Source organism: Miscanthus floridulus, chromosome 9, assembly GCF_019320115.1.
Source record: "Miscanthus floridulus cultivar M001 chromosome 9, ASM1932011v1, whole genome shotgun sequence".
NCBI lineage: Eukaryota > Viridiplantae > Streptophyta > Magnoliopsida > Poales > Poaceae > Miscanthus > Miscanthus floridulus.
Genome location: NC_089588.1, coordinates 10133879 through 10157117, shown reverse-complemented (window position 1 = coordinate 10157117; position 23239 = coordinate 10133879). Strand labels below are relative to the sequence as shown.

The following is a 23239-nucleotide window of genomic DNA, read 5'->3' as shown; positions in this document are numbered from 1 at the left end:
ATTTAGTTTTTCACACTACCTCTCTCGTGGACAAAAAAACCTTGCGGTGATAGAGCCCAAATATCATTGTATCCTTACCCTATCCCAAGTCAAAATGTTGCTAATATTATGAATTAGCGGTGGAAGATAAGAAATGGTACAAATGTAATTTAGTACAAGTACGCATATGTTTTGACTTGCTCCCTTATAATTGGAAATGACTTTTATCCAGAGTGTTTGTTTTATTCTCATGAACTTTCATGTCTTTCTATGACCATAACATACACCATGTTTATAAATTTAAAGTAAGCGTAATCACATGATATATTTATGCCTCCAGACAAAATATAAAATGATTACAAATGACTAGTGGTTAGAAAAGAGTGACAAACGACTAGTGGTAAAAAGGGTGACATATCTTGACATTTTTTTCTTTTCTTTTCTACCATCCATGACAAGCTCTTTGAATATGATCTCTACATTATTCTAGCATGACTCAAAATTTAACATAACCCAAAATAGCATGGCGAGAGCTAACCACGTCTTATAAATCTCAACTTTAAAGATTTGATTTGAATTGAAATCAAATATTGAGTTTTTGATCATACTACCATTCTAGCAAACTCAACCTCGATGATGAAGGAAGCTCCCTCCGTCCCTTGTTAAAGGAGGAAGTTTTGGGCGTGGTTAAACTTTAAAACCCACACATCTCACCTTTGGTAGCGAAGAAACTTGGTGAGAGTATAAATTAGGACGAGGAAATTAGAGGAACAATGGAGGAGTAATGAGCTAAAGCACCATGTCCACATGGGAGATGACGCCCCCTAAACTAAATTGAGGCTTTTATTTGTGTGTCGTTATAAAAGTTGGTAATTATCCATAAGTCATAAAAAAAGTTGAGTTCTCACATGTGCCACTGCTCTAAACTCTTTTGCCCTCCACGCCACTTCTATCAGATTTGGCTCTAACGGTGTCAAACTGCAGTTGTGAAAAGTCAAAAATACCCTCAGATCTAAATATGCAATTAATTTTTTAGCATCTTAATGATCTCAAATAAAAAAAACTCAAAACTAGAAAGTTGTAGATCTCGTCGAGATCTACAATATTTTTATAAAAATTATCTTCATTTGATTCCGTAAAAAAATGTGATTTTTCTAAGACATTAATAATATCAAATCATATTTTTTTTTGTACAGAATTAAATAAAGATAATTTTTATACAAAAATTATAGATATTGTCGAGATCTACACCTTTCTAGTTTTGAGTTTTTTCATTTGAGGTCATTAAGATGTCGAAAAAAAATAATTACATATTTAGACCTGAGGGTATTTTGGATTTTTCGCAACCACGGTTTGACACCCGTAGAGGATAAAAGAGTTCACAGGACAACTCAACTTTTTTTAATAGCTCGTAGATGATTACCATGTTTTATAATGGCTCAAACGTAATGCTCTCTCCTTTTTGCCTTCCCCGCACCGCTGGCTGTGCTGGTTGGTTCCGTCGCGTCCCCCCTCCTCAGATCAGATCTCTCCCCCATAGTGGAGGCACCGCGCCGCGCGTCGCCGCCTCCGCGCTCTCCCCCTTCCGCTCCAGACCACCCGGGAGAGATCTAGGTACCGCCGCCCGTCGCCATGGCGGCGGCCAACGCCCCCATCGCCATGCGCGAGGCTCTCACGGTAATACTTCCGCCACCTCCCTCTCCTCTCCTGCAGATCTCCCTCCCCTGATCCGCTCACTGATCATTCGTTGCTTGTCCTCCGCAGCTCACCAGCCTGGGCATCGCGCCGCAGTTCGTCACCTTCACCCACGTCACCATGGAGTCGGAGAAGTACATCTGCGTCCGCGAGACCTCCCCGCAGAACAGCGTCGTCATCATCGACATGGCCATGCCCATGCAGCCGCTCCGCCGCCCCATCACCGCCGACTCCGCCCTCATGAACCCCAACACCAGGATCCTCGCACTCAAAGGTTCGGACTTGCTGCCTCTACCTACCGCCCGCACCTCCTAGATCTAGCCCATTCGCCTCACTCCACTGCGCGGGATCTCATCATGCCCTACCGAGCTGCTGCTGCCCACATGAGATTTCCCCTTGCGCCCATACTAGTCAAAGTCCTTGTTGAATAGTCGCCTCCGTACGAACTGGGCAGCGATCCAAGCTTCTGGTTCCTTACTATGTCATCTGAATTCTGCACTAGCGAGTGACATCAAGCCTTTGCTTGAGATCTGTGCAGTAACTGCCTACAGAGTTTTATGTATACCTCTCTGTTTGTCTGATCTTGTGCAAGTCATGTAGAATGGACAAGGCTCTGGCAACATTATGCTGGTGGTGCTATAATTCAACCATGCCATACACTGTAATTCGTATAATCGTTGCCACTGCGATGAGTCAAATTCATGTCAGTTCAGCATAGCATGGAACCATTAGGATTTGTCTGTTTTAGTGTCTGGTGTCGCTGCTCACAATGGTTTGATGCCTTTCTACCTGCTTACTAGGCATTGCTTGTTTAACTTATGTTCGAGTACATGTTTTGTTAAATAGATTTCTTACCTGTCAGCATTGCTGTTGGCTGGGGTACTTTACTTTAGTCTGGATATTGAATTGGTTTTAGTTCAGTCACTTCACTTTTTACATACCATGCTTCGTTACCACCTGTCCACCTTCAGGTTGATGCTAGCAATTGCAATTGCAAATCAAATGACTGTTTCAGACATTGAATGTTTGGATAGCTATATATAGCTGCTTACTGTGTAGTTTGAGTATAGTTGAAACAATGTTAAACATCTGCTGAACTTTTGCAGCCCAAATACCTGGAACAACACAGGATCACCTTCAAATATTTAACATTGAGGCTAAGACTAAGATAAAGTCTCACCAGATGCCAGAGCAGGTACAAAACGCTTTCCAATATTGTTGCATATGACATCTTTTTGCTAGCTGTCAACAAGATGTACTTGAAGTAACATGTTCCATATATTTACTTTCAACTGCAGGTTGTATTTTGGAAATGGATCACTCCCAAATTGTTGGGTTTAGTGACACAAACATCTGTTTACCACTGGTCGATTGAAGGTGATTCCGAGCCCACCAAGATGTTTGATAGGACAGCTAATTTGGCAAACAATCAGATCATCAACTATCGATGTGACCCAGCGGAGAAGTGGCTTGTACTTATTGGAATTGCACCTGGAGCTCCTGAGGTATTCTCTTACATAAATTTTTTGCTAGTTACATCATTACTGATATTTAGACAGATTATTACATGTCAAATGAATGTTGATAAACAAATATTACTGTTGCCCCCTTTCGTGCTGATTTTGTTCCAAATTGCAAAACGGCGTCTCTGTAAAACTCAGTTGTTTTGAACTTGAACTAAAAGTAGTTTCTGTAAGGTAGTAATTAGTAATTACGCAATACTTTGTCGTACGTGCTTCTCATATTGGCATGCCCTCCTTTTCTTGCAACCAGAGGCCACAACTGGTGAAGGGAAATATGCAACTTTTCTCTGTTGATCAACAGCGTAGCCAGGCGCTTGAAGCCCATGCAGCATCTTTTGCAACATTTAAGGTACCATTTCAGTTCTTTGCGATGCTTATTGCCTTATATTCTTGTTTTATTTTTAGTATTTAGTAATTAAGCAACCTTTCTTTATCTAACCTGTCTAGGTTGTTGGTAATGAGAACCCATCAACCCTTATCTGTTTCGCCTCAAAGACAACTAATGCTGGACAGATCACTTCAAAGTTGCATGTTATTGAACTGGGTGCCCAGCCAGGTTTGTATTTAAAAATCATCAAATTGATTTTGTTTTTAGCCTACCCCAACTTGCTTGGGACTAAAAGGCTTTCTTGTTGTTGTTGTTGTTGTTGCTAGTGCTACATTTCAAAAATCTTGTATTGATCTGCTTGTTTTCATGTGGGCTTCCTTTTTCTTTTCAAATACGTTGCAGCATACTGATATCACCATTTTTCTTATTGATTGTTTGGTTGTAGGGAAACCGGGCTTTTCTAAGAAACAAGCTGACCTCTTCTTCCCACCAGATTTCCAGGATGATTTTCCTGTAGCTATGCAGGTGAGCATCTTAGGGGGGGAAAATGTGCACTTTGTAGGGGAAACATCTGCATTTTTAAGAACATCACATGATGGATCTAATATGTTTTATTCCATTTTTGCTGCAGGTTTCACAAAAGTATGGGCTTATCTATGTAATTACAAAGCTTGGCCTTTTGTTTGTATATGACTTGGAAACTGCTGCAGCAGTTTACAGAAATAGAATCAGTCCAGACCCTATATTCTTGACAGCAGAATCTTCCTCTACCGGTGGATTTTATGCCATAAACAGAAGAGGGCAGGTTTTACATGCCACAGTTAATGATGCAACTGTTGTGCCTTTTGTTAGTGGTCAGGTATGGTCTTTTACACTTCTGGATCTAATTTACTGATCTGTTTGTTAAATAATTATTTTTAAACACAATTTTGGTATGCAGCTGAACAACCTTGAGCTTGCTGTTAATCTTGCCAAGAGAGGTAATCTTCCTGGTGCAGAGAACTTGGTAAGCTCCATTAGAAGATGACTTGTATGGATGCATATGTTGGCTGTATTGATGCTTGCTCATTTGCCTAGTGTTTCCTGTACCACTTTTTGTCTGTGTCTCCTGTGAACTACAGTGTTGGAGGTAACACAGACTTGATTAGCCTGAACAACCACAAACCCCAGGCCGTCTCCTTGATTATATATAGAGATAGACATTGCATTGATTACAAACAGCTCACTAGAGCATAGCTAATCAGATAGGTGCCTTGGCAGCCGTACACACCTCTTGGGCTGCCCAAGGTCTTTAATGACTGTAATTAACTAGCATAGTTATCTAGGAAGTGCTTAGGAAGCAGGACTTATTAACTACATTTCTCCCCCTAAGACCTGCTTCAACTAATCTTGATCTCCTTGATCCCAATCCTGCTCCTCATCTCTTCCAGCTTGGTTTTGCCCAAGGCTTTAGTCAGTATATCAGCGAGCTGATCTGCAGTGGGAATGAACTCTGTCTTGATGCTACCTTCTTCCACACAATCTCTGATGAAATGATGCTTGATTCTAATATGCTTGCTCCTGTCATGGAAAACAGGATTCTTTGCCAAAGCCAGAGCAGACTTATTGTCTACTCTGAGTTCCACCACCTCAACTTTTCTTCCCAACAAATCTGCAAACAGTCTTGACAACCACAAAGCTTGGGTTGCAGCTGTTGTCATCGCCACATATTCAGCCTCACAGCTAGACAGAGCAACAACTCTATGTTTGACAGACTGCCAGCTGACCAGGCTGGTTCCAAGGAAGAACAAACATCCAGTTGTGCTTTTGCTTGAATCAACATCTCTAGCCAAATCTGAATCACTGTAACCCACAAACCTTGCTTTGCCTGTTGTTCTGGTGTAGCAGAGCCCATGATCTAGAGTACCAGCCAGGTATCTCAAGATCCTCTTCACAGCCTGAAGATGTTCAGTTGTTGGCTTCTCCAGAAATCTGCTAACATACCCTACAGCAAAAGCCAAATCTGGTCTTGTGTGCACTAGGTATCTCAAGCTGCCAACCAGTCTTCTGTACTGAGTTGGATTTACTTCCTTTCCTGTGCTTTCCTTGCTCAATTTCAACCTTTCTTCCATGGGTGTGGTGGCTGGATTACAACCTGCCATACCACCAAGCTCAAGTATCTTCTTAGCATAATGGGTTTGCTTCAGAGTGATGCTCCCCTCTGATTGTCTCACCTCAACTCCCAGATAGAAAGACAGAAGACCCAAATCACTCATTTCAAAGGTTTGCTTCATCTTTGCCTTGAAAGCTTCAATCTTCTGCTGATTGACTCCTGTGATGATCAAATCATCAACATAGACTCCAATTACCAGTAGGGAGTCACCTGATCCCTTCCTGTACATAGCAGCTTCATACACATTCTGCTCAAAACCCATCTGCTTGAGAGTCAAGTCAAGCTTGGCATTCCATGCCCGAGGAGCCTGTCTTAGGCCATACAGAGCCTTGTGTAGCCTGTACACTTTCTTCTCCTCTCCTGGTACTACAAAGCCTGGAGGCTGTGTAACATAAACCTCCTCCTGGAGTTCTCCATTCAAAAATGCAGACTTCACATCCATGTGATGTACTGCCCATCCCTCTTGTGCTGCTAGGGCAAGCAAAACACGCACTGATTCCATCCTTGCAACCGGTGCAAAAGCATCTTCATAATCAACTCCTTCCTGCTGCACAAAACCACGGGCCACAAGTCTTGCCTTGTGCCTAATTACATCTCCATGTTCATCCTTCTTCAGCTTAAACACCCATTTCAGTGAAATTGGACGGTGACCAGGACAGGGAGAAACAAGTTCCCAAGTCCCATTCCGCTCTACTGATCTCAGCTCCTCCTTCATCGCTGCTTGCCAATCTGGATCATCTTTGGCTTCTTCATAGCTTGTAGGCTCACCAGAATGGGTGAGATTCAGTTCTGCAAACAGCCGCTGCGCCGGCGGAGGGGTTGGCTGATCACCAATAATGTCATGAATCTTCCGATAGCGGAGTTCTTCATCGTCGTGGCAGGCATCCACCCTTTCATCATCATCCTCCAGGGGGGTCACATACTCAACCTGAGGACTTGCTGGAGCTGGTGTAGGTGTTCTGGGCGACGCAGGCGCCTCTGCCTCCGCTGCGTGCTCCTCTGCTTCCTGCTGCAGGCTCTCCTGCATTCACCGGAGAGAAACCAGGCGATGCAGGATGTGGCGGAGGAGATAGTGAAGGCGACGCTGAACTTCCTGCTTCAGGGAGTTCCTCCGCCCATGGGAATTCAACAGTAAACTCACTGCTCGCTGCTTCTGGTGTGCCTGCTGCCGGTGATGCCCAGTCCCAGCCGCGGCCTTCGTCGAACACCACATCGCGGCTGACACGCACACGCTGGGACACTGGATCATAGATACGGTATGCCTTGGCCCCTTCCGCATAGCCGATAAACACGCCAGCCTCGCCGCGGTCATCGAGCTTGCGAAGCTGAGTAAGCCGCCGGGTATAAGCCACACAGCCAAAGACCTTGAGGTGGCCGACTGTTGGTGCCCGGCCGTGCCACGCCTCATAAGGAGTGGCATTCTTCAGCGCCTTCGTCGGGGATCGATTCAGAATGTGCACAGCCGTCATCACAGCCTCCCCCCAAAACCGAGAGGGCATCTGGCGTTGCTTGAGCAAAGCTCGTGCCATGGCCACCACTGTTTGGTTCCTGAGCTCAACAACACCGTTCTGTTGCGGTGAATAAGGGGCACTGAAATGCCGTTTAATACCTTCATCAGCGCAGTATGCAGTAAACTCCGCGACAGTGAATTCGCCGCCATTGTCGGTGCGCAGGACCTTCAACTTGCGCCCGCTTTCCACCTCTGCTGCCACCTTGACCTTCTTAATTGCTTCTGCTGCTGCGTCCTTGGATGGCAGCAACACAGCCCACATAAAGCGGGTGGCGTCATAGACGAGCAGCAAGATATAACGGTTGCCCGCCGGTGTCGCTGGCGTGACCGGACCGCACAGGTCACCGTGCACCAGCTCAAGCTGATTCTGGGCACGGTATGCTGCTGCAGCCGGAAAAGAACGCCGCCTCTGCTTGGTGGTAACGCAGGTGTCACACACCTGCTCAACATGGTCAACCACCGGCATCCCGCGCGCCATCTCCTTGCTGAGTCGCCGGAGTGCGTCGAAGTGCAGATGGCCGAAACGCTCGTGCCACTGCCACGCCTCTTCATCCTTGCGTGCCGCGAGACAGAGAGGTTGTGCAGCCTCAAGATGCAGAATATACAACCTATTCTTCCCTCTGTGTACCTTGGCGAGCAGACGATGGCTCTTGTCCCAAATGCGAAGCACGCCATCGTCAATCACAACCTTGGACCCTCCTTCATCAAGCTGTCCCAGACTTAGGATAGAGTTCTTCAGCGCCGGAATGAAGTAGACGCCATGAAGAACCCTCTGCTCACCGGTCTTGGCTTGGAAAACAATAGACCCGACGCCCTTGATCTCTACCTTCGACGCGTCCCCGAACCGGACCGTTCCTCGAACGCCAGTGTTCAGATCAGCAAAGAACTCTTGGCGCCCAGTCATGTGATGCGTCGCGCCGGAGTCCAAGTACCAGCCGCTGTCCACCTCTTCTTCGTCCACGCCGAGATAGGCGCGAGCACGTGGCTCGGAGAACTCGACGTGCTGCGCCGTGTAGCTGTGCGCCAGCGTGCTCTGTTCCAGGCTAATGAAGCCATGTGCCAGAAACAGAGCGCCATCTTCATCGCACTCGGCGTACTGGGCGCGCGCCTCATGCCTTCCTTGGTTCCCGCCACGCTGCCCAGCCTGATTTCCGCCGCCACGACCTCCACCACGATTGCCACCGTCGCGGCCAGCACGGTTTCCACCTCCACCGCCGCGCTCTGCATCTTCACGGCGCGGCTGGGGACACTCACGTGCCCAGTGGCCCTCCTGGTTGCAGTTGAGGCAGGTGTTGGGGCCGACACGGCCAGCAACATTGCCATCTCTTCGTCCGCCACCACGTCCACCGCCTCTGCCTCGTCCTCGTCCACCACCGCGGCTACGTCCACCGCCACCGCGCTGGTTCCTGAATCCAGAACCACCGGCATCATCTCCCTTCTTCTCCTTCCTCCAGCGCGCTCTCCACTGCTCCTCGGTGTACAGCAGCTTGCCGTTGATGGCCACCGGCTTGGTCAGCGCTTGTTCCTCGCGATTATCCACCGCCTTGAGCCTTCCAGTCACCTCCTCAAGAGTGAGCGCCAAGTCGAGGAACTGCTCAATGGCGACAACAATCTGCTCGTACTTGGCTGGCACCGTGCGCAGAAACTTCTCCACCACACGCTCCTCAGTGATGTCCTTGTCACCATGAATGACAAGCTGCTGGTGCAGAGTTGACAGACGCAGGGCGAAATCCTCCACTTGCTCGCCGGGGTTGACGCCGATGTTCTCCCAATCGCGGCGTAGGCGCTGCAGCGTTGCTCGACGGACCCGGTCCACGCCGATGCGAGTCGCAGCGATGGCGTCCCACGCCTCCTTCGCCGTAGCCTTGTCGAGGAGTGGGATGCCCATCTCCTTGGGCACGGCCCCGACAATCACCTCCAGTGCACGCCTGTCATCGCGAAACTGGACAGGGCCGCCCTCGATGGCGTCCCAGAGATCGCGCGCCTGCATCCTCAACTTCATGGTCTGACTCCACTCGTAGTAGTTCGACTTGTCCAGCATCGGCCACGATGTGCTGCTACCGGAGTCGCGGTACACCACTCTGCCGTGCGGTGATTCGTAGCTGTAGCTGTAAGCCCTGCTTCCCAGGCACATTTAGTGTATTTAAGTTTTTAGTTAATCTATGTCATTAAGTCCTTGGGTAGCCCAAGAGTTGTGCGGGTACCCAGGCAGCTATTCTGTCTAGTTAAAGCTCTAGTGAGCTGTATGTAATCAATGCGGTACTTATCCTATATATATTGCAATGCAGTCGCCTGGGAGAGTTGCCCTGGCTGATTATTTCTCTGTTACCTCAAACAATTGGTATCAGAGCCTAGGTTAGACACCTTCTCATCTTCTCATCTTCTCCATGACGTCAACCTCCTCTGAGCGCCGGGCTAGGAAGACCAAGGGAGCCACTGAGGGCGAGCTGGGCGACCCCTCTGGCAGGGCTGCGCGCCTGAAGGCAGTAGAGGAGGCGGCGGCGCTGGCTGTCAAGGCGGCACAGCAGGCTGCAGCAGCCGCGGAGGCGGCGGCCAGGACAGCGCAGGAGCTGCGGGCGGAGATAGCAGCAGAGAAGGGAGATGAGGAGGAGGAGGAAGAAGAAGAGGAGGACCGGAGGAACCGGCGGCCGTGGACTCCGCCGCGGGACAGGCGCCGTTCGCAGTCACCACTGCGTGACCGAAGGCGTCGTGGCGGCGGTCGCTATGAGTCGCCGCAAGGCAGGGTGGTCTACCGCGATTCCGGCAGCGGCACATCATGGCCAATGCTGGACAAGACCAATTATTATGAGTGGAGCCAGACGATGAAGCTCAGGATGCAGGCGCGCGACCTCTGGGAAGCTGTCGAAGGAGGCCCAGTGCAGTTTCGCGACGACAGGCGAGCTCTGGAGGTGATCGTCGCTGCTGTGCCCAAGGAGTTGGGGCTCCCGCTCCTCGACAAGGCGACGGCAAAAGAGGCATGGGATGCCATCGCTGCGACTCGTATCGGTGTGGACAGGGTCCGCCGAGCGACGTTGCAGCGACTGCGTCGGGAGTGGGAGAACATTGACGTCAAGCCTGGCGAGCCGGTGGAGGATTTTGCCCTGCGGCTGTCAACTCTGCACCAGCAGCTGGTGCTTCATGGAGACAGGGACATCGATGAGGCGCGTGTCGTGGAAAAGTTTCTGCGCACGGTGCCGACCAAGTACGCGCAGATCGTCGTCGCCATTGAGCAGTTCCTCGACTTCGAGGCGCTCACGCTTGAAGAGGTGACAGGAAGGCTCAAGGCAGTGGATGACCGTGAAGCGCAAGCTGTGACAGAGCCGGTGTCCATCAACGGCAAGCTGCTGTACACTGAGGAGCAGTGGCGTGCGCGTTTGAGGAAGGAGAAGAAAGGCGCAGAAGAAGCTGGCGGTTCTGGTTTCAAGAACCAGCGCGGCGGTGGCGGAGGACGCAGCCGCGGAGGTGGACGTGGACGGGGCAGAGGTGCTGGCCGTGGCGGCGGACGTGGAGAAGGAAATGGCGCCGGCCGTGTTGGCCCCAACACGTGCCTCAACTGCCATCAGGAAGGGCATTGGGCGCGTGAATGTCCCCAGCCGCGCCGTGATGGAACAGAGCGCGGCGGCGGGGGAGGAAATCGTGGTGGACGCGGCGGCGGAAACCGTGGAGGAGGCCGTGGCGGCGGTAACCAAGCTGGGCAGCAAGGAGGACATGAAGGGCGTGCCCAGTTTGCTGAATGTGAGGAAGATGCAGCTCTGTTTCTGTCTCACGGCCTCATTGAGATGGAACAGAGCACGCCGGAGCTCAATTATACAGCGCAGCGCGTTGAGTTCTTTGAGCCACGTGCGCGTGCTTATCTGGGAGCAGATGATGAAGAGATGGCTGGCGGCTGGTACCTTGATTCAGGCGCAACACACCACATGACTGGGCGGCGTGACCTGTTTTCAGACCTGAACACGGACGTTCGAGGCACGGTTCGGTTCGGGGACGCGTCCAAGGTGGAAATCAAGGGCGTTGGCTCAATTGTTTTTGAAGCAAAGACTGGTGAGCATCGTGTTCTTCATGGAGTTTATTTCATTCCGGCGTTGAAGAACTCGATCATGAGCCTCGGTCAACTTGATGAGAATGGCTCAAAGGTGGTGATTGATGATGGAGTACTGCGGATTTGGGAACGCAGCAGCGGTCGCCTACTGGCCAAGGTGAGGCGTGGCGCGAACCGGCTGTATGTACTGCATATGAAGACAGCACAGCCAGTGTGTCTTGCTGCGCGCAGGGATGAGGAGGCGTGGCAATGGCATGAGCGTTTTGGGCATCTGAATTTTGAGGCCCTGCGGAGGCTTGGCAAGGAGGAAATGGCAAGAGGGATGCCAAAGATCGATCATGTTGAGCAAGTGTGTGACACTTGTGTCACTACCAAACAGAGGAGGCGATCATTTCCTGCTGCAGCAACATATCGTGCTCAGGATCACCTTGAATTGGTGCATGGTGATCTCTGTGGGCCAGTTACACCAGCAACTTCGGCAGGTAATCGCTATATTCTGCTGCTTGTAGATGATGCCACACGATTCATGTGGGCAGTGCTGCTGTCATCTAAGGATGCTGCAGTAGATGCTATCAAGAAGGTGAAGGCTGCTGCAGAGGTGGAGAGTGGGCGTAAACTGAAAGTTCTGCGCACAGATAATGGAGGAGAGTTTACTGCTGCAGAATTTGCTGCTTATTGTGCCAATGAAGGAGTCAAAAGGCATTACAGTGCTCATTCACCACAGCAGAATGGCGTGGTGGAGCGTAGAAATCAAACCGTGGTGGCCATGGCACGCGCCTTACTCAAGCAGCACCAGATGCCAGCCAAGTTTTGGGGGGAGGCAGTGATGACTGCTGTGCATATTCTGAATCGGTCACCAACCAAGGCTCTAGGTGATGTCACTCCCTATGAAGCATGGCATGGCCGAGCACCCACTGTTGGTCATCTGAAGGTGTTTGGTTGTGTGGCATATACTCGCCGTTTGTCTCAGCTCAGGAAACTTGATGATCGTGGTGAAGCTGGAGTATTTATTGGCTATGCTGAAGGAGCCAAAGCCTATCGAGTTTTTGATCCAGCATCTCAGCGTGTACGTGTCAGCCGAGATGTGGTTTTTGATGAAGGAAGAGGTTGGGATTGGACATCACCAGCAGCAGGTACGTCTGGGGCAGCTGATAGTGATTTTGTGGTGGAATTTCCTTGGGAGGAAGAAGTCCCTGGAGCTGGAGGTTCAGTGCAGTCACACTCATCTCCTCAGCCCCATTCTGCCTCACCTGAAGCTTTCCCAGCAGCAGAATCGGTGCTTGATGCAGGAGAAGAGGTGTCTGAGACATCCAGAACGCCTTCACCACCACCAGCTCCAGCCAGCCCACAAGTGGAGCACGTGACTCCCTTGGAAGATGATGAGGAACGGCTGGACACTTATCACAACGACGAGCAGCTGCGCTATCGTACCATAGATGGCATATTGGGCGGGGAACAGGAAGTTCCGCCGCCGGCGCAGCGCTTGTTCGCAGAGCTCCACCTCACTCACTCTGGGGAACCCATTTCTTATGCAGAGGCAAAAGATGATCCTGCATGGCAGGCAGCAATGAAAGAGGAGCTGCGCGCTGTTGAGCGCAATGGCACCTGGGAGCTTGTGTCTCCCCGAGCTGGCCATCGGCCAATTTCTCTAAAATGGGTCTACAAGCTGAAGAAAGATGAGAAAGGAGATGTGATCAAGCACAAGGCTCGGCTTGTTGCTCGTGGGTTTGTGCAGCAAGAGGGTGTTGATTATGAGGATGTGTTCGCTCCTGTTGCGCGCATAGAATCAGTGAGACTGCTGCTTGCTCTAGCTGCCCAGGAAGGATGGACTGTTCATCATATGGATGTCAAGTCAGCTTTTCTAAATGGAGAGCTCAAGGAAGAAGTATATGTCCAGCAGCCACCTGGTTTTGCTATTCCTGGGGAAGAAAGCAAGGTATATCGCCTGCACAAAGCTTTGTATGGGCTGAAGCAGGCACCCAGGGCGTGGAACGCTAAGTTGGACTCTACTCTGAAGGAAATGGGGTTCAAACAGAGCAAACATGAAGCAGCAATTTACAGGAAAGGTTCAGAGGGCTTAGTGTTGCTGGTTGGGGTCTATGTTGATGATCTGATCATCACTGGAGCAGTCAAAGATGAAGTAAAGGCTTTCAAGGAAAGGATGAAATCCACCTTTGAGATGAGTGACTTGGGTTTGCTCAGTTTCTACCTTGGCATTGAAGTGCAGCAAGGCAAGAATGGGACCACCATGAGGCAGACTCACTATGCCAAGAAAATCCTAGAACTGGGAGGCATGTCTGATTGCAATCCAGCAGCTACACCAATGGAAGAGCGCCTGAAGCTCAGCAAGCATAGCACTGCCAAGGAGGTGGATCCAACTCAGTATAGGAGGCTGGTTGGAAGCTTGAGATACCTGGTTCATACCAGGCCTGATTTGGCTTTCTCAGTGGGCTATGTGAGCAGATTCTTGGAGAAACCGACCACTGAGCACCAGCAAGCAGTCAAGAGGGTGCTGAGGTACTTGGCTGGAACATTGGACTATGGTCTGCAGTTCAAAAGAGCCCCAAATTCTGCTAGGTTTGTGGGCTACTGTGATTCAGACCTAGCCGGTGATATTGACTCCAGCAAAAGCACAACAGGTTGTCTGTTCTTCTTTGGCAACAGCTTGGTCAGCTGGCAATCTATCAAGCAGAGGGTGGTGGCTTTGTCTAGTTGTGAGGCTGAATATGTGGCTATGACTTCAGCAGCAACACAAGCCCTGTGGCTGTCAAGATTGTTGGCTGATTTGTTGGGAAGAAAGGTGGAGACTGTGGAACTGAGGGTTGACAACAAGTCTGCAATTGCACTTGCTAAGAACCCTGTCTTCCATGACAGGAGCAAACATATCAGAGTTAAGCAACATTTTATCAGGGATTGTATTGAAGAAGGCAGCATCAGGACTGAGTACATCCCTACAGCTGATCAATTGGCAGACATTCTCACTAAGGCTTTGGGCAAGGCCAAGCTTGAAGATATGAGAAGCAGAATTGGCATCAAGCAGATCAAGAAGGGTTGAAGCAGGTCTTAGGGGGAGAACTGTAGCTGTAAGCCCTGCTTCCCAGGCACATTTAGTGTATTTAAGTTTTTAGTTAATCTATGTCATTAAGTCCTTGGGTAGCCCAAGAGTTGTGTGGGTACCCAGGCAGCTATTCTGTCTAGTTAAAGCTCTAGTGAGCTGTATGTAATCAATGCAGTACTTATCCTATATATATTGCAATGCAGTCGCCTGGGAGAGTTGCCCTGGCTGATTATTTCTCTGTTACCTCCAACAGTAGCGACCGCCGCCGCGGCCGCGCCTCCGGTCCTGCAGTGGTGACTGCGAGCGCCTCCTGTCTCGCGACGGAGTCCGCAGCCCCCGATTCCTGCTCTCCGCCTCCTCTTCCTCCTCTGCATCCTCTTCTTCTCCCTTCTCAGCAGCAATTTCGGCCCGCAGCTCCTGCGCCGTCCTTGCTGCCGCCTCTGCAGCAGCCGCCGCCTGCTTTGCTGCCTGGACTGCCAGCGCTGCTGCTTCCTCTGCAGCCTTCAAGCGCGCGGCACGGCCGGAGGAGTCGCCCAGCTCTCCATCGCCGGTTCCCTTGGCCTTGAGCCTGGCAGCGCGCTCAGCAGAGGTCGACATGGGGTGGAGAAGGTGAGGAGTTGGCCTCGTGGCTCTCTGGTGTCTAACCTATCTCTGATACCAAATGTTGGAGGTAACACAGACTTGATTAGCCTGAACAACCACAAACCCCAGGCCGTCTCCTTGATTATATATAGAGATAGACATTGCATTGATTACAAACAGCTCACTAGAGCATAGCTAATCAGATAGGTGCCTTGGCAGCCGTACACACCTCTTGGGCTGCCCAAGGTCTTTAATGACTGTAATTAACTAGCATAGTTATCTAGGAAGTGCTTAGGAAGCAGGACTTATTAACTACATACAGTACTATTCCTTTTTATATCACTGAACCATGTGACCCTAATTCTCTTGAGAGATCAGGAGGAACAAGGCCCAATTGATTGGTTTATAATAATTATGTGCGGCAAGGCAAAAATTAGTAAAACTAATAAAGTAAAGGAGTCCAGTCAATCTCCAGACACTAATTTATTTGAATGCCATATTTTAGTCAAATTGTATGATTGATCAGTTCTCTTTCAGTGTCAGATTTGTTTATAGTTTGACGCCACATACTTTGGCTGATATGGTACCATTTTCCACCTAGAGCTTGTTATATTAGGGATTTTTCTGTCTATGAAACTGCCGCAGGAGCAGTTATTGCTTATGCCACTTGTACTTTAGTGATACCAAAGAGCTATATTCATGTACACACCAAGGGATTTAAAAATGCACACACAACTGACTTTTTCTATCACCTGTAAAGTACCTCCAGAAAAATTTGAGCTTCAAAATCATGTGTTAGGTGTTGATGAGCTCTTAACAGAAACTAATTTTCATACACAAACCAGTTCTCATTCCCAAATCGCTTGCATCATTATCCCTGCAGACTATGTGTAGTTAAACTTATATGCGCTAATATTGAATAGGATTTCATGAAATTCTGAATTGTACTGCAGGTTGTGCAAAGGTTCCAGGAACTGTTTGCGCAAACAAAATACAAGGAAGCAGCTGAGCTGGCTGCAGAGTCTCCTCAGGGCCTCTTGAGGACACCTGAGACCGTTGCGAAATTTCAGGTGAGCTTCTGGTATTTCAGTTTGACATATGAAGCTGTTGAGGTTCATGGACCTCCTTCTAATGTCCCACCTCTGCATGTCTTCGTAAACCATAGTGAATTCGGTGAAAATTTAACTACGGTGATAGAATCTTGATAAAATCATGGGGTTTTGTTGATTAAACTCTACTTTTGTCACTTTGTGTATTTTGGAAGATAAACCTTTGATGGTCTGGTCATTCCTCAGTTTTTTACTAATTTTATGCAGATGATAAGTACTATAGTTATTTTTCTCACATGCACTCCTGCTGTCAGGATTCATGTACATTTAATCAACATTCAGTCTATAGGTTCCTTTGTTTGATTGAGTGATTCTTATGTTTCTTGAAATTGCAGAGTGTTCCTGTGCAAGTTGGACAAACACCCCCACTCTTGCAGTACTTTGGCACATTGCTAACTCGAGGGAAGCTCAATGCCTTTGAGTCTCTTGAGCTATCTCGACTTGTTGTCAATCAGAACAAAAAGAATCTTGTGGAGAACTGGTTGGCTGAAGACAAGCTGGAGTGCAGTGAAGAACTGGGAGATCTCGTCAAGGTAAGATGGGTCCTATGCTGTTTTTATTGATTATTGATTTTACTGTACTTTGCCAAATTACGTTCATTTGCCTTGGTTGTCGCTAATCATTTCTTGTATTCTTTGATGTATAGACTGTGGACAATGATCTTGCACTGAAAATATACATAAAGGCCAGGGCAACCCCTAAAGTTGTTGCTGCTTTTGCTGAAAGGAGGGAGTTTGATAAGATACTTATATATTCAAAGCAGGTACATTTGTTTTCGTTTTGTTAGTGTCCTTCTTTACTTATACCTGAGTTGAGCTTTGAAATGTACCATTGACCTTGAACTTTTATTTTCCAGGTTGGATATACGCCAGATTATCTCTTCCTCCTGCAGACCATTTTGCGTACAGATCCACAGGTAATTGGTTATTTAAGCAAACTTGGGCTTCATATGAGACATTTCATTTGGTTGGTACAGGTTTCTTTTATCTTAGAAATTCTTGCTTCATTGTCAATTTGTATCTTCTTGACCAGGGAGCTGTCAACTTTGCACTCATGATGTCACAAATGGAGGGAGGTTGTCCAGTAGACTATAACACTATCACTGATCTCTTCCTTCAGGTATATTTTGTGGTATTAGCATATATAATTTCTTTGCTGTAGTAGTATATAAATTCTTTGTGTCTAGCAACTCTCCCTACAGTGTTTTTAGTCTTTGTAATTTGGTTTCTTGCTTTGGCTTACATCCTTCTGTTAACAGAGAAATATGATACGGGAGGCAACAGCTTTTCTGCTGGATGTTCTGAAGCCAAACTTGCCAGAGCATGCTTTTCTTCAAACCAAGGTTAGTTTCTGTTTGTTCATTTCAATATGAACATTAGCCTTAGACCTGCATGCTGCTTAACTACTCAATGGCCTCTGCTGGATTATGATGTAGGTTTTGGAGATCAACTTAGTGACTTACCCAAATGTTGCAGATGCCATTCTTGCGAATGGCATGTTCAGTCATTATGACCGCCCTCGTATTGCTCAGCTGTGTGAAAAGGCTGGATTGTACTTGCGTGCCCTCCAGGTCAGTAACCTTTGCATTGTTTTGGCTGATCTCTTCTCTTCACCTCTGTTAAACTAACATCGTATTTTCTGTTGCAGCATTATTCAGAGTTGCCTGATATCAAGCGTGTCATTGTAAATACCCATGCCATCGAGCCCCAGGTTTGTGGTGTTCAGTTGTGTTCTTGAAATGTATCTGTTATTTTCTTGTCTATTAACAACTTCCTTGCACAGGCACTTGTTGAGTTCTTTGGCACCCTTTCAAGGGAGTGGGCACTAGAGTGCATGAAGGACCTTCTACTGGTCAATCTGAGGGGAAATCTTCAGATTGTTGTGCAGGTAATATTGCTCTGTTCCTGTAAACATTTTTTATTCCACCCTACTGCTTTCCCCCCCTTGTTCCAGGTTTATAACTTTCATCAAACCTGTGGCACATCTGTAGGCTGTGAAAGAATACTCTGAACAATTAGGAGTTGATGCTTGCATAAAATTATTTGAGCAATTCAAATCTTATGAGGGCCTCTACTTTTTCTTGGGATCCTATTTGAGCTCCAGGTAGTTACTCCTGATGTTGGTATTTTTTTTTAACGTGGCATACCTTAATATTAAATTTCTTAACATGGCATGCATTGATATTAAATTTCTTTACATCCAATAGTGAGGATCCAGATATCCATTTCAAATACATAGAAGCAGCTGCAAGAACTGGACAGATCAAAGAAGTTGAACGTGTAACCAGAGAGTCTAATTTCTATGATGCTGAGAAGACAAAGAACTTTTTGATGGAAGCAAAGCTACCTGATGCCCGTCCACTGATTAATGTTTGTGACCGCTTTGGATTTGTTCCAGATCTGACTCACTATCTATATACAAACAATATGCTTCGGTATATTGAGGGCTATGTACAAAAAGTATGTACATCTTTGAACTCACTGTTATTTTGGGCGTCATTCTTCATCTGGTATGTCGAGCATGCATTTGATTGTTTCTTTTTGTCTTGTATGCAGGTGAATCCTGGTAATGCTCCCTTGGTAGTTGGGCAACTTCTAGATGATGAATGCCCAGAAGATTTCATCAAGGGTTTGATTCTCTCTGTTCGTTCTCTCCTTCCTGTTGAGCCACTAGTTGATGAATGCGAGAAGAGGTTTGAATTCTCATTCCTCTAGTCTGCAAAGTGACAAGTTTCACATTCCCTTTTTAAGTGAATCACATCCTTTTGAATATGTGAATCAGGAACCGCCTACGGTTGCTTACTCAATTCTTGGAGCATCTAGTGAGTGAGGGTAGCCAAGATGTGCATGTCCACAATGCTCTTGGGAAAATCATCATCGACAGCAACAATAACCCTGAGCATTTCCTTACTACCAACCCATTTTATGATTCTCGTGTTGTGGGCAAATACTGTGAAAAGCGAGATCCTACACTTGCTGTTGTTGCTTATAGACGTGGGCAATGTGACGATGAGCTTATTAGTGTCACTAACAAAAACTCGTTGTTCAAGCTACAAGCCAGGTATATAATTATTTTTGTTCTTGTTACTGATGCCTTGTGTTTGTTCCAATCCTCTATATATATTGAGCAATGGCTTACATGTTCATGTCACATAAATTTGAAATTTCAGATATGTGGTTGAGAGAATGGATGGTGATCTGTGGGATAAAGTTCTTCAGCCTGACAATGAATATAGAAGGCAACTCATTGACCAAGTGGTTTCGACCGCATTGCCTGAAAGCAAGAGCCCTGAGCAAGTCTCTGCTGCTGTTAAGGCATTCATGACAGCTGACCTTCCTCACGAATTGATTGAGCTTCTTGAAAAGATTGTTCTTCAGAATTCTGCATTCAGTGGAAACTTCAACCTGCAGAACCTACTCATCTTGACTGCCATCAAGGCGGATCCACCCAGAGTCATGGACTATGTTAACAGACTAGACAACTTTGATGGGCCTGCTGTTGGAGAAGTTGCTGTCGAGGCACAACTGTATGAGGAGGCTTTTGCTATATTCAAGAAGTTCAACTTGAATGTGCAGGCTGTCAATGTTCTCTTAGATAACATCCGAAGCATAGAAAGGGCTGAAGAGTTTGCCTTCCGTGTTGAAGAAGATGCTGTCTGGAGCCAGGTTGCCAAAGCCCAGTTACGTGAAGGTCTGGTCAGTGAAGCAATCGAGTCCTTCATTCGCGCAGATGATGCAGCACACTTCCTTGATGTCATCCGTGCTGCTGAGGAAGCAAATGTGTACAATGATTTAGTGAAGTACCTTCTGATGGTAAGGCAAAAGGCACGGGAACCCAAAGTCGATGGAGAACTCATCTTTGCATATGCTAAGATTGACAGACTCAGTGACATTGAAGAGTTCATACTTATGCCAAATGTTGCCAACCTTCAAAATGTTGGTGACCGTCTATATGATGAAGAACTATATGAAGCTGCAAAGATCATATATGCTTTCATCTCAAACTGGGCTAAGCTGGCTGTTACCCTGGTTAAGCTGAAGCAGTTCCAAGGTGCTGTGGATGCTGCTCGCAAGGCTAACAGTGCTAAAACATGGAAGGAGGTCTGCTTTGCTTGTGTTGACGCCGAGGAGTTCCGTCTTGCACAAATTTGTGGTCTCAATATTATTGTTCAGGTATACAAGTAGGAGCGCATACTTGATAATTTTTTCTAGTCTCTGCTTTATAACAAAGCTTCTATGATCTAGTTCTTTCTGACATACCTGCTTTTGTATTTTTGTTTAGGTTGATGACTTGGAAGAAGTCAGTGAATACTACCAGAACAGAGGATGCTTCAGTGAGCTTATTGCTCTCATGGAGAGTGGTCTTGGACTTGAACGTGCACACATGGGCATCTTCACAGAATTGGGAGTTCTATATGCTAGATACCGCTCTGAGAAGCTTATGGAGCACATCAAACTTTTCTCCACCCGTCTCAATATTCCGAAGCTTATTCGAGCTTGTGATGAACAGCAGCACTGGAAAGAACTTACGGACCTGTACATACAGTATGATGAATTTGACAATGCTGCCACCACAGTTATGAACCACTCTCCAGATGCATGGGATCATATGCAGTTCAAGGATGTTTGTGTTAAAGTTGCAAATGTTGAGCTATATTACAAGGCAGTTCACTTCTATTTGCAAGAGCATCCTGATCTCATCAATGATATGTTAAATGTGCTTGCACTTCGGTTAGATCATACCAGAGTTGTAGACATAATGCGCAAGGTTTGCATCTGAATGAAAATTGATTTCCTTTGTGCACTTCACATCTCTTTCAAGTTCCTTCCCAAAAATCTGACTGTCTTGCTGCTCTTTGGACAGGCTGGTCAATTGCATCTTGTGAAACCATATATGGTTGCAGTTCAGAGTAACAATGTCTCTGCTGTGAATGAAGCCTTGAATGAGCTTTATGTTGAAGAGGAAGACTATGAGAGACTCCGTGAATCAGTTGACATGCATGACAACTTTGACCAGATAGGTCTTGCCCAGAAGGTAAAAAAGAGGCAGATAATCGTGCAAATGCTTATTGTTACTTCTTTTAATTTAATCACTTGTGTTCATTTCTTGAGCAGCTTGAGAAGCATGAATTGCTGGAGATGAGGAGGATTGCTGCCTACATTTACAAGAAGGCTGGCAGGTGGAAGCAATCCATTGCTCTATCCAAGAAAGACAACATGTACAAGGATTGCATGGAGACATGCTCACAATCTGGTGACCGTGAACTGTCAGAGGACTTGCTTGTCTATTTCATTGAGCAGGTTTGGTTCAAACCCATTCTATTGATTGATGATATGAGACTAGTGATAAGCTAATTCAATACTATATACACCAAAAGGCTTAGTCTGTCTGCTTGGCATTGCATTCTGATTAGTAAACACATACAATCATGTAACGCAGGGCAAGAAAGAATGCTTTGCTTCCTGCCTCTTCATTTGCTACGACTTGATCCGGCCGGATGTCGCTCTTGAGCTTGCATGGATGAACAACATATTGGACTTTGCCTTCCCATACCTGTTGCAGGTAACTTATTTCGGTCCATTTCTTTGCTGATGTTTATTTACATACAGTTTACTATAGTAACTAACATCCGTGCTGCGTGTGCAGTTCATCCGTGAATACACTAGCAAGGTGGATGATTTAGTGAAGGACAAAATTGAGTCGCAGAAGGAAGAAAGAGCCAAAGAGAAAGAGGAGAAAGATCTTGTGGCTCAGCAGGTAACCTAAAACTGCTCACAAGTTTTATTTGTGTAATCATCAATCATCTCAAGCTGAGGCATTGACATGACAAGTTGCATTCCGTTGTGCTGTGCAGAACATGTATGCGCAACTGCTTCCTCTTGCTTTGCCCGCTCCGCCAATGCCTGGCATGGGTGGTCCTCCACCTCCGATGGGTGGGATGGGCATGCCTCCGATGGGCCCTGGTCCGATGCCAGCATTCGGGATGCCACCGATGGGAAGCTATTGAGCTGTTTTTGCAGAGAGCTATGTTCCTAGTGTAAGCAAAAGTGGAACTTCTTTGGAGTTGTAGATGATTACAGTTTGGAGTTAATATTCTTTATGGTACCAGGAAATTTTTGGCTAGTGAAATCTTAGCCAGAGTTTGAGGATTGCAACTTGTTATACCCTACGATGGGATTAGGATGAGGATGATTAGGTTGGTTGAGCATGAGCTGTTGAAAGCTGGTACCATTTGTATAGTGTGATAAAATCTTTGTAGACACATTTCGGTTGTATTAATACTTGTAGAAACATTTAAGGACAAACAGATGTATGTTACGACCTGTTGATCTCAATTGTTAGTATGTGTATTTTTGAAGTTGTGGGGTGGGTGCGAAGCCATTGTGATTATGTGTATGACAATAATTAAAACATGAAAATTAGTAAATGAGACGTTGTATGGTCGATTTTAGGTTGCTTAAATAGTATTAATGTGATGTTCTTTTTAGTTTTCCTCTACTAAATGGCTTATTTATGTTTTTTTCTCTTATGCTTTGTTCGACTACATGGCTTATTTATATTTTCCTCTAGTACGTACTTGGCACAGATACAACGAAATAGTCCAAAGCCCAAAAAGCAAACTGAAATCGGCCCAGTTCCCAGACCGGGTGCGGACGGATTTTTTTTTTTTGAAAAAAGTCCACGTTATCTCCCTAACTTTTGCGAAAGTCTGTTTTTCCTCATTGAGCTCTAAAACCGGATAAACCACCAACCTGAACTTTTAAAACCATTCGTACCGGTTATAAGCATACACCTAAATAAATATATAGCTAAGATAAACATGATCTAATGAGGAAGAGATTTTACTACAGTTCAAGTATACAATAATTAGTTTTTCATAAAAATTTCGCCATAATTGAACCATAAAAACTGCAGCTATGAATTAATTATAGAAAATCATAGATCTAAAGCTACAGCAAAAAATTTGTACTAAAGCATACCGTATTATATGTTCATTGTGTAGATCTACTCACGTGGAGTCCAACAAAATTAGATTTTCTATTTTAGAATTTTTTTTTTGATTTACTGTGTTTTTTCAAAGTTTCAGCCGAAATAAATAAAAAAGAAAAAGACAAAACCGTCTTTGAAAACTGCTTATAACCGGTCAGGGAGGCAAAACGAACGGTTTTAAAAGTTCAGGGAGATGGTTTACCTGATTTTAGAGTTCAGGGAAGAAAAACAAACTTTTGCAAAAGTTGAGGGAGGTAATGTGAATTTTTTCCTC

At 46.5% G+C, this 23239-nt stretch overlaps 1 protein-coding gene across 1 annotated transcript; it reads left to right on the top strand.

Annotated features, from left to right (window-relative positions):
• Window positions 1-1431: 1431 nt before the first annotated feature.
• LOC136483386 (clathrin heavy chain 1-like) lies at window positions 1432-22337 on the top strand. The gene is made up of 29 exons (XM_066480437.1): window positions 1432-1656; window positions 1744-1948; window positions 2781-2869; window positions 2973-3179; window positions 3448-3546; window positions 3645-3753; window positions 3971-4050; window positions 4157-4384; window positions 4466-4531; window positions 15820-15936; window positions 16311-16508; window positions 16622-16738; window positions 16832-16891; window positions 17008-17094; window positions 17234-17317; window positions 17411-17545; window positions 17623-17685; window positions 17758-17862; window positions 17966-18078; window positions 18182-18434; window positions 18531-18667; window positions 18757-19035; window positions 19145-20147; window positions 20257-20742; window positions 20839-21009; window positions 21090-21275; window positions 21415-21537; window positions 21622-21732; window positions 21830-22337. The coding sequence occupies exons 1-29, from the start codon at window positions 1612-1614 to the stop codon at window positions 21980-21982; spliced, it is 5109 nt and encodes a 1702-aa protein (XP_066336534.1). The 5' UTR covers window positions 1432-1611; the 3' UTR covers window positions 21983-22337.
• Window positions 22338-23239: the final 902 nt, after the last annotated feature.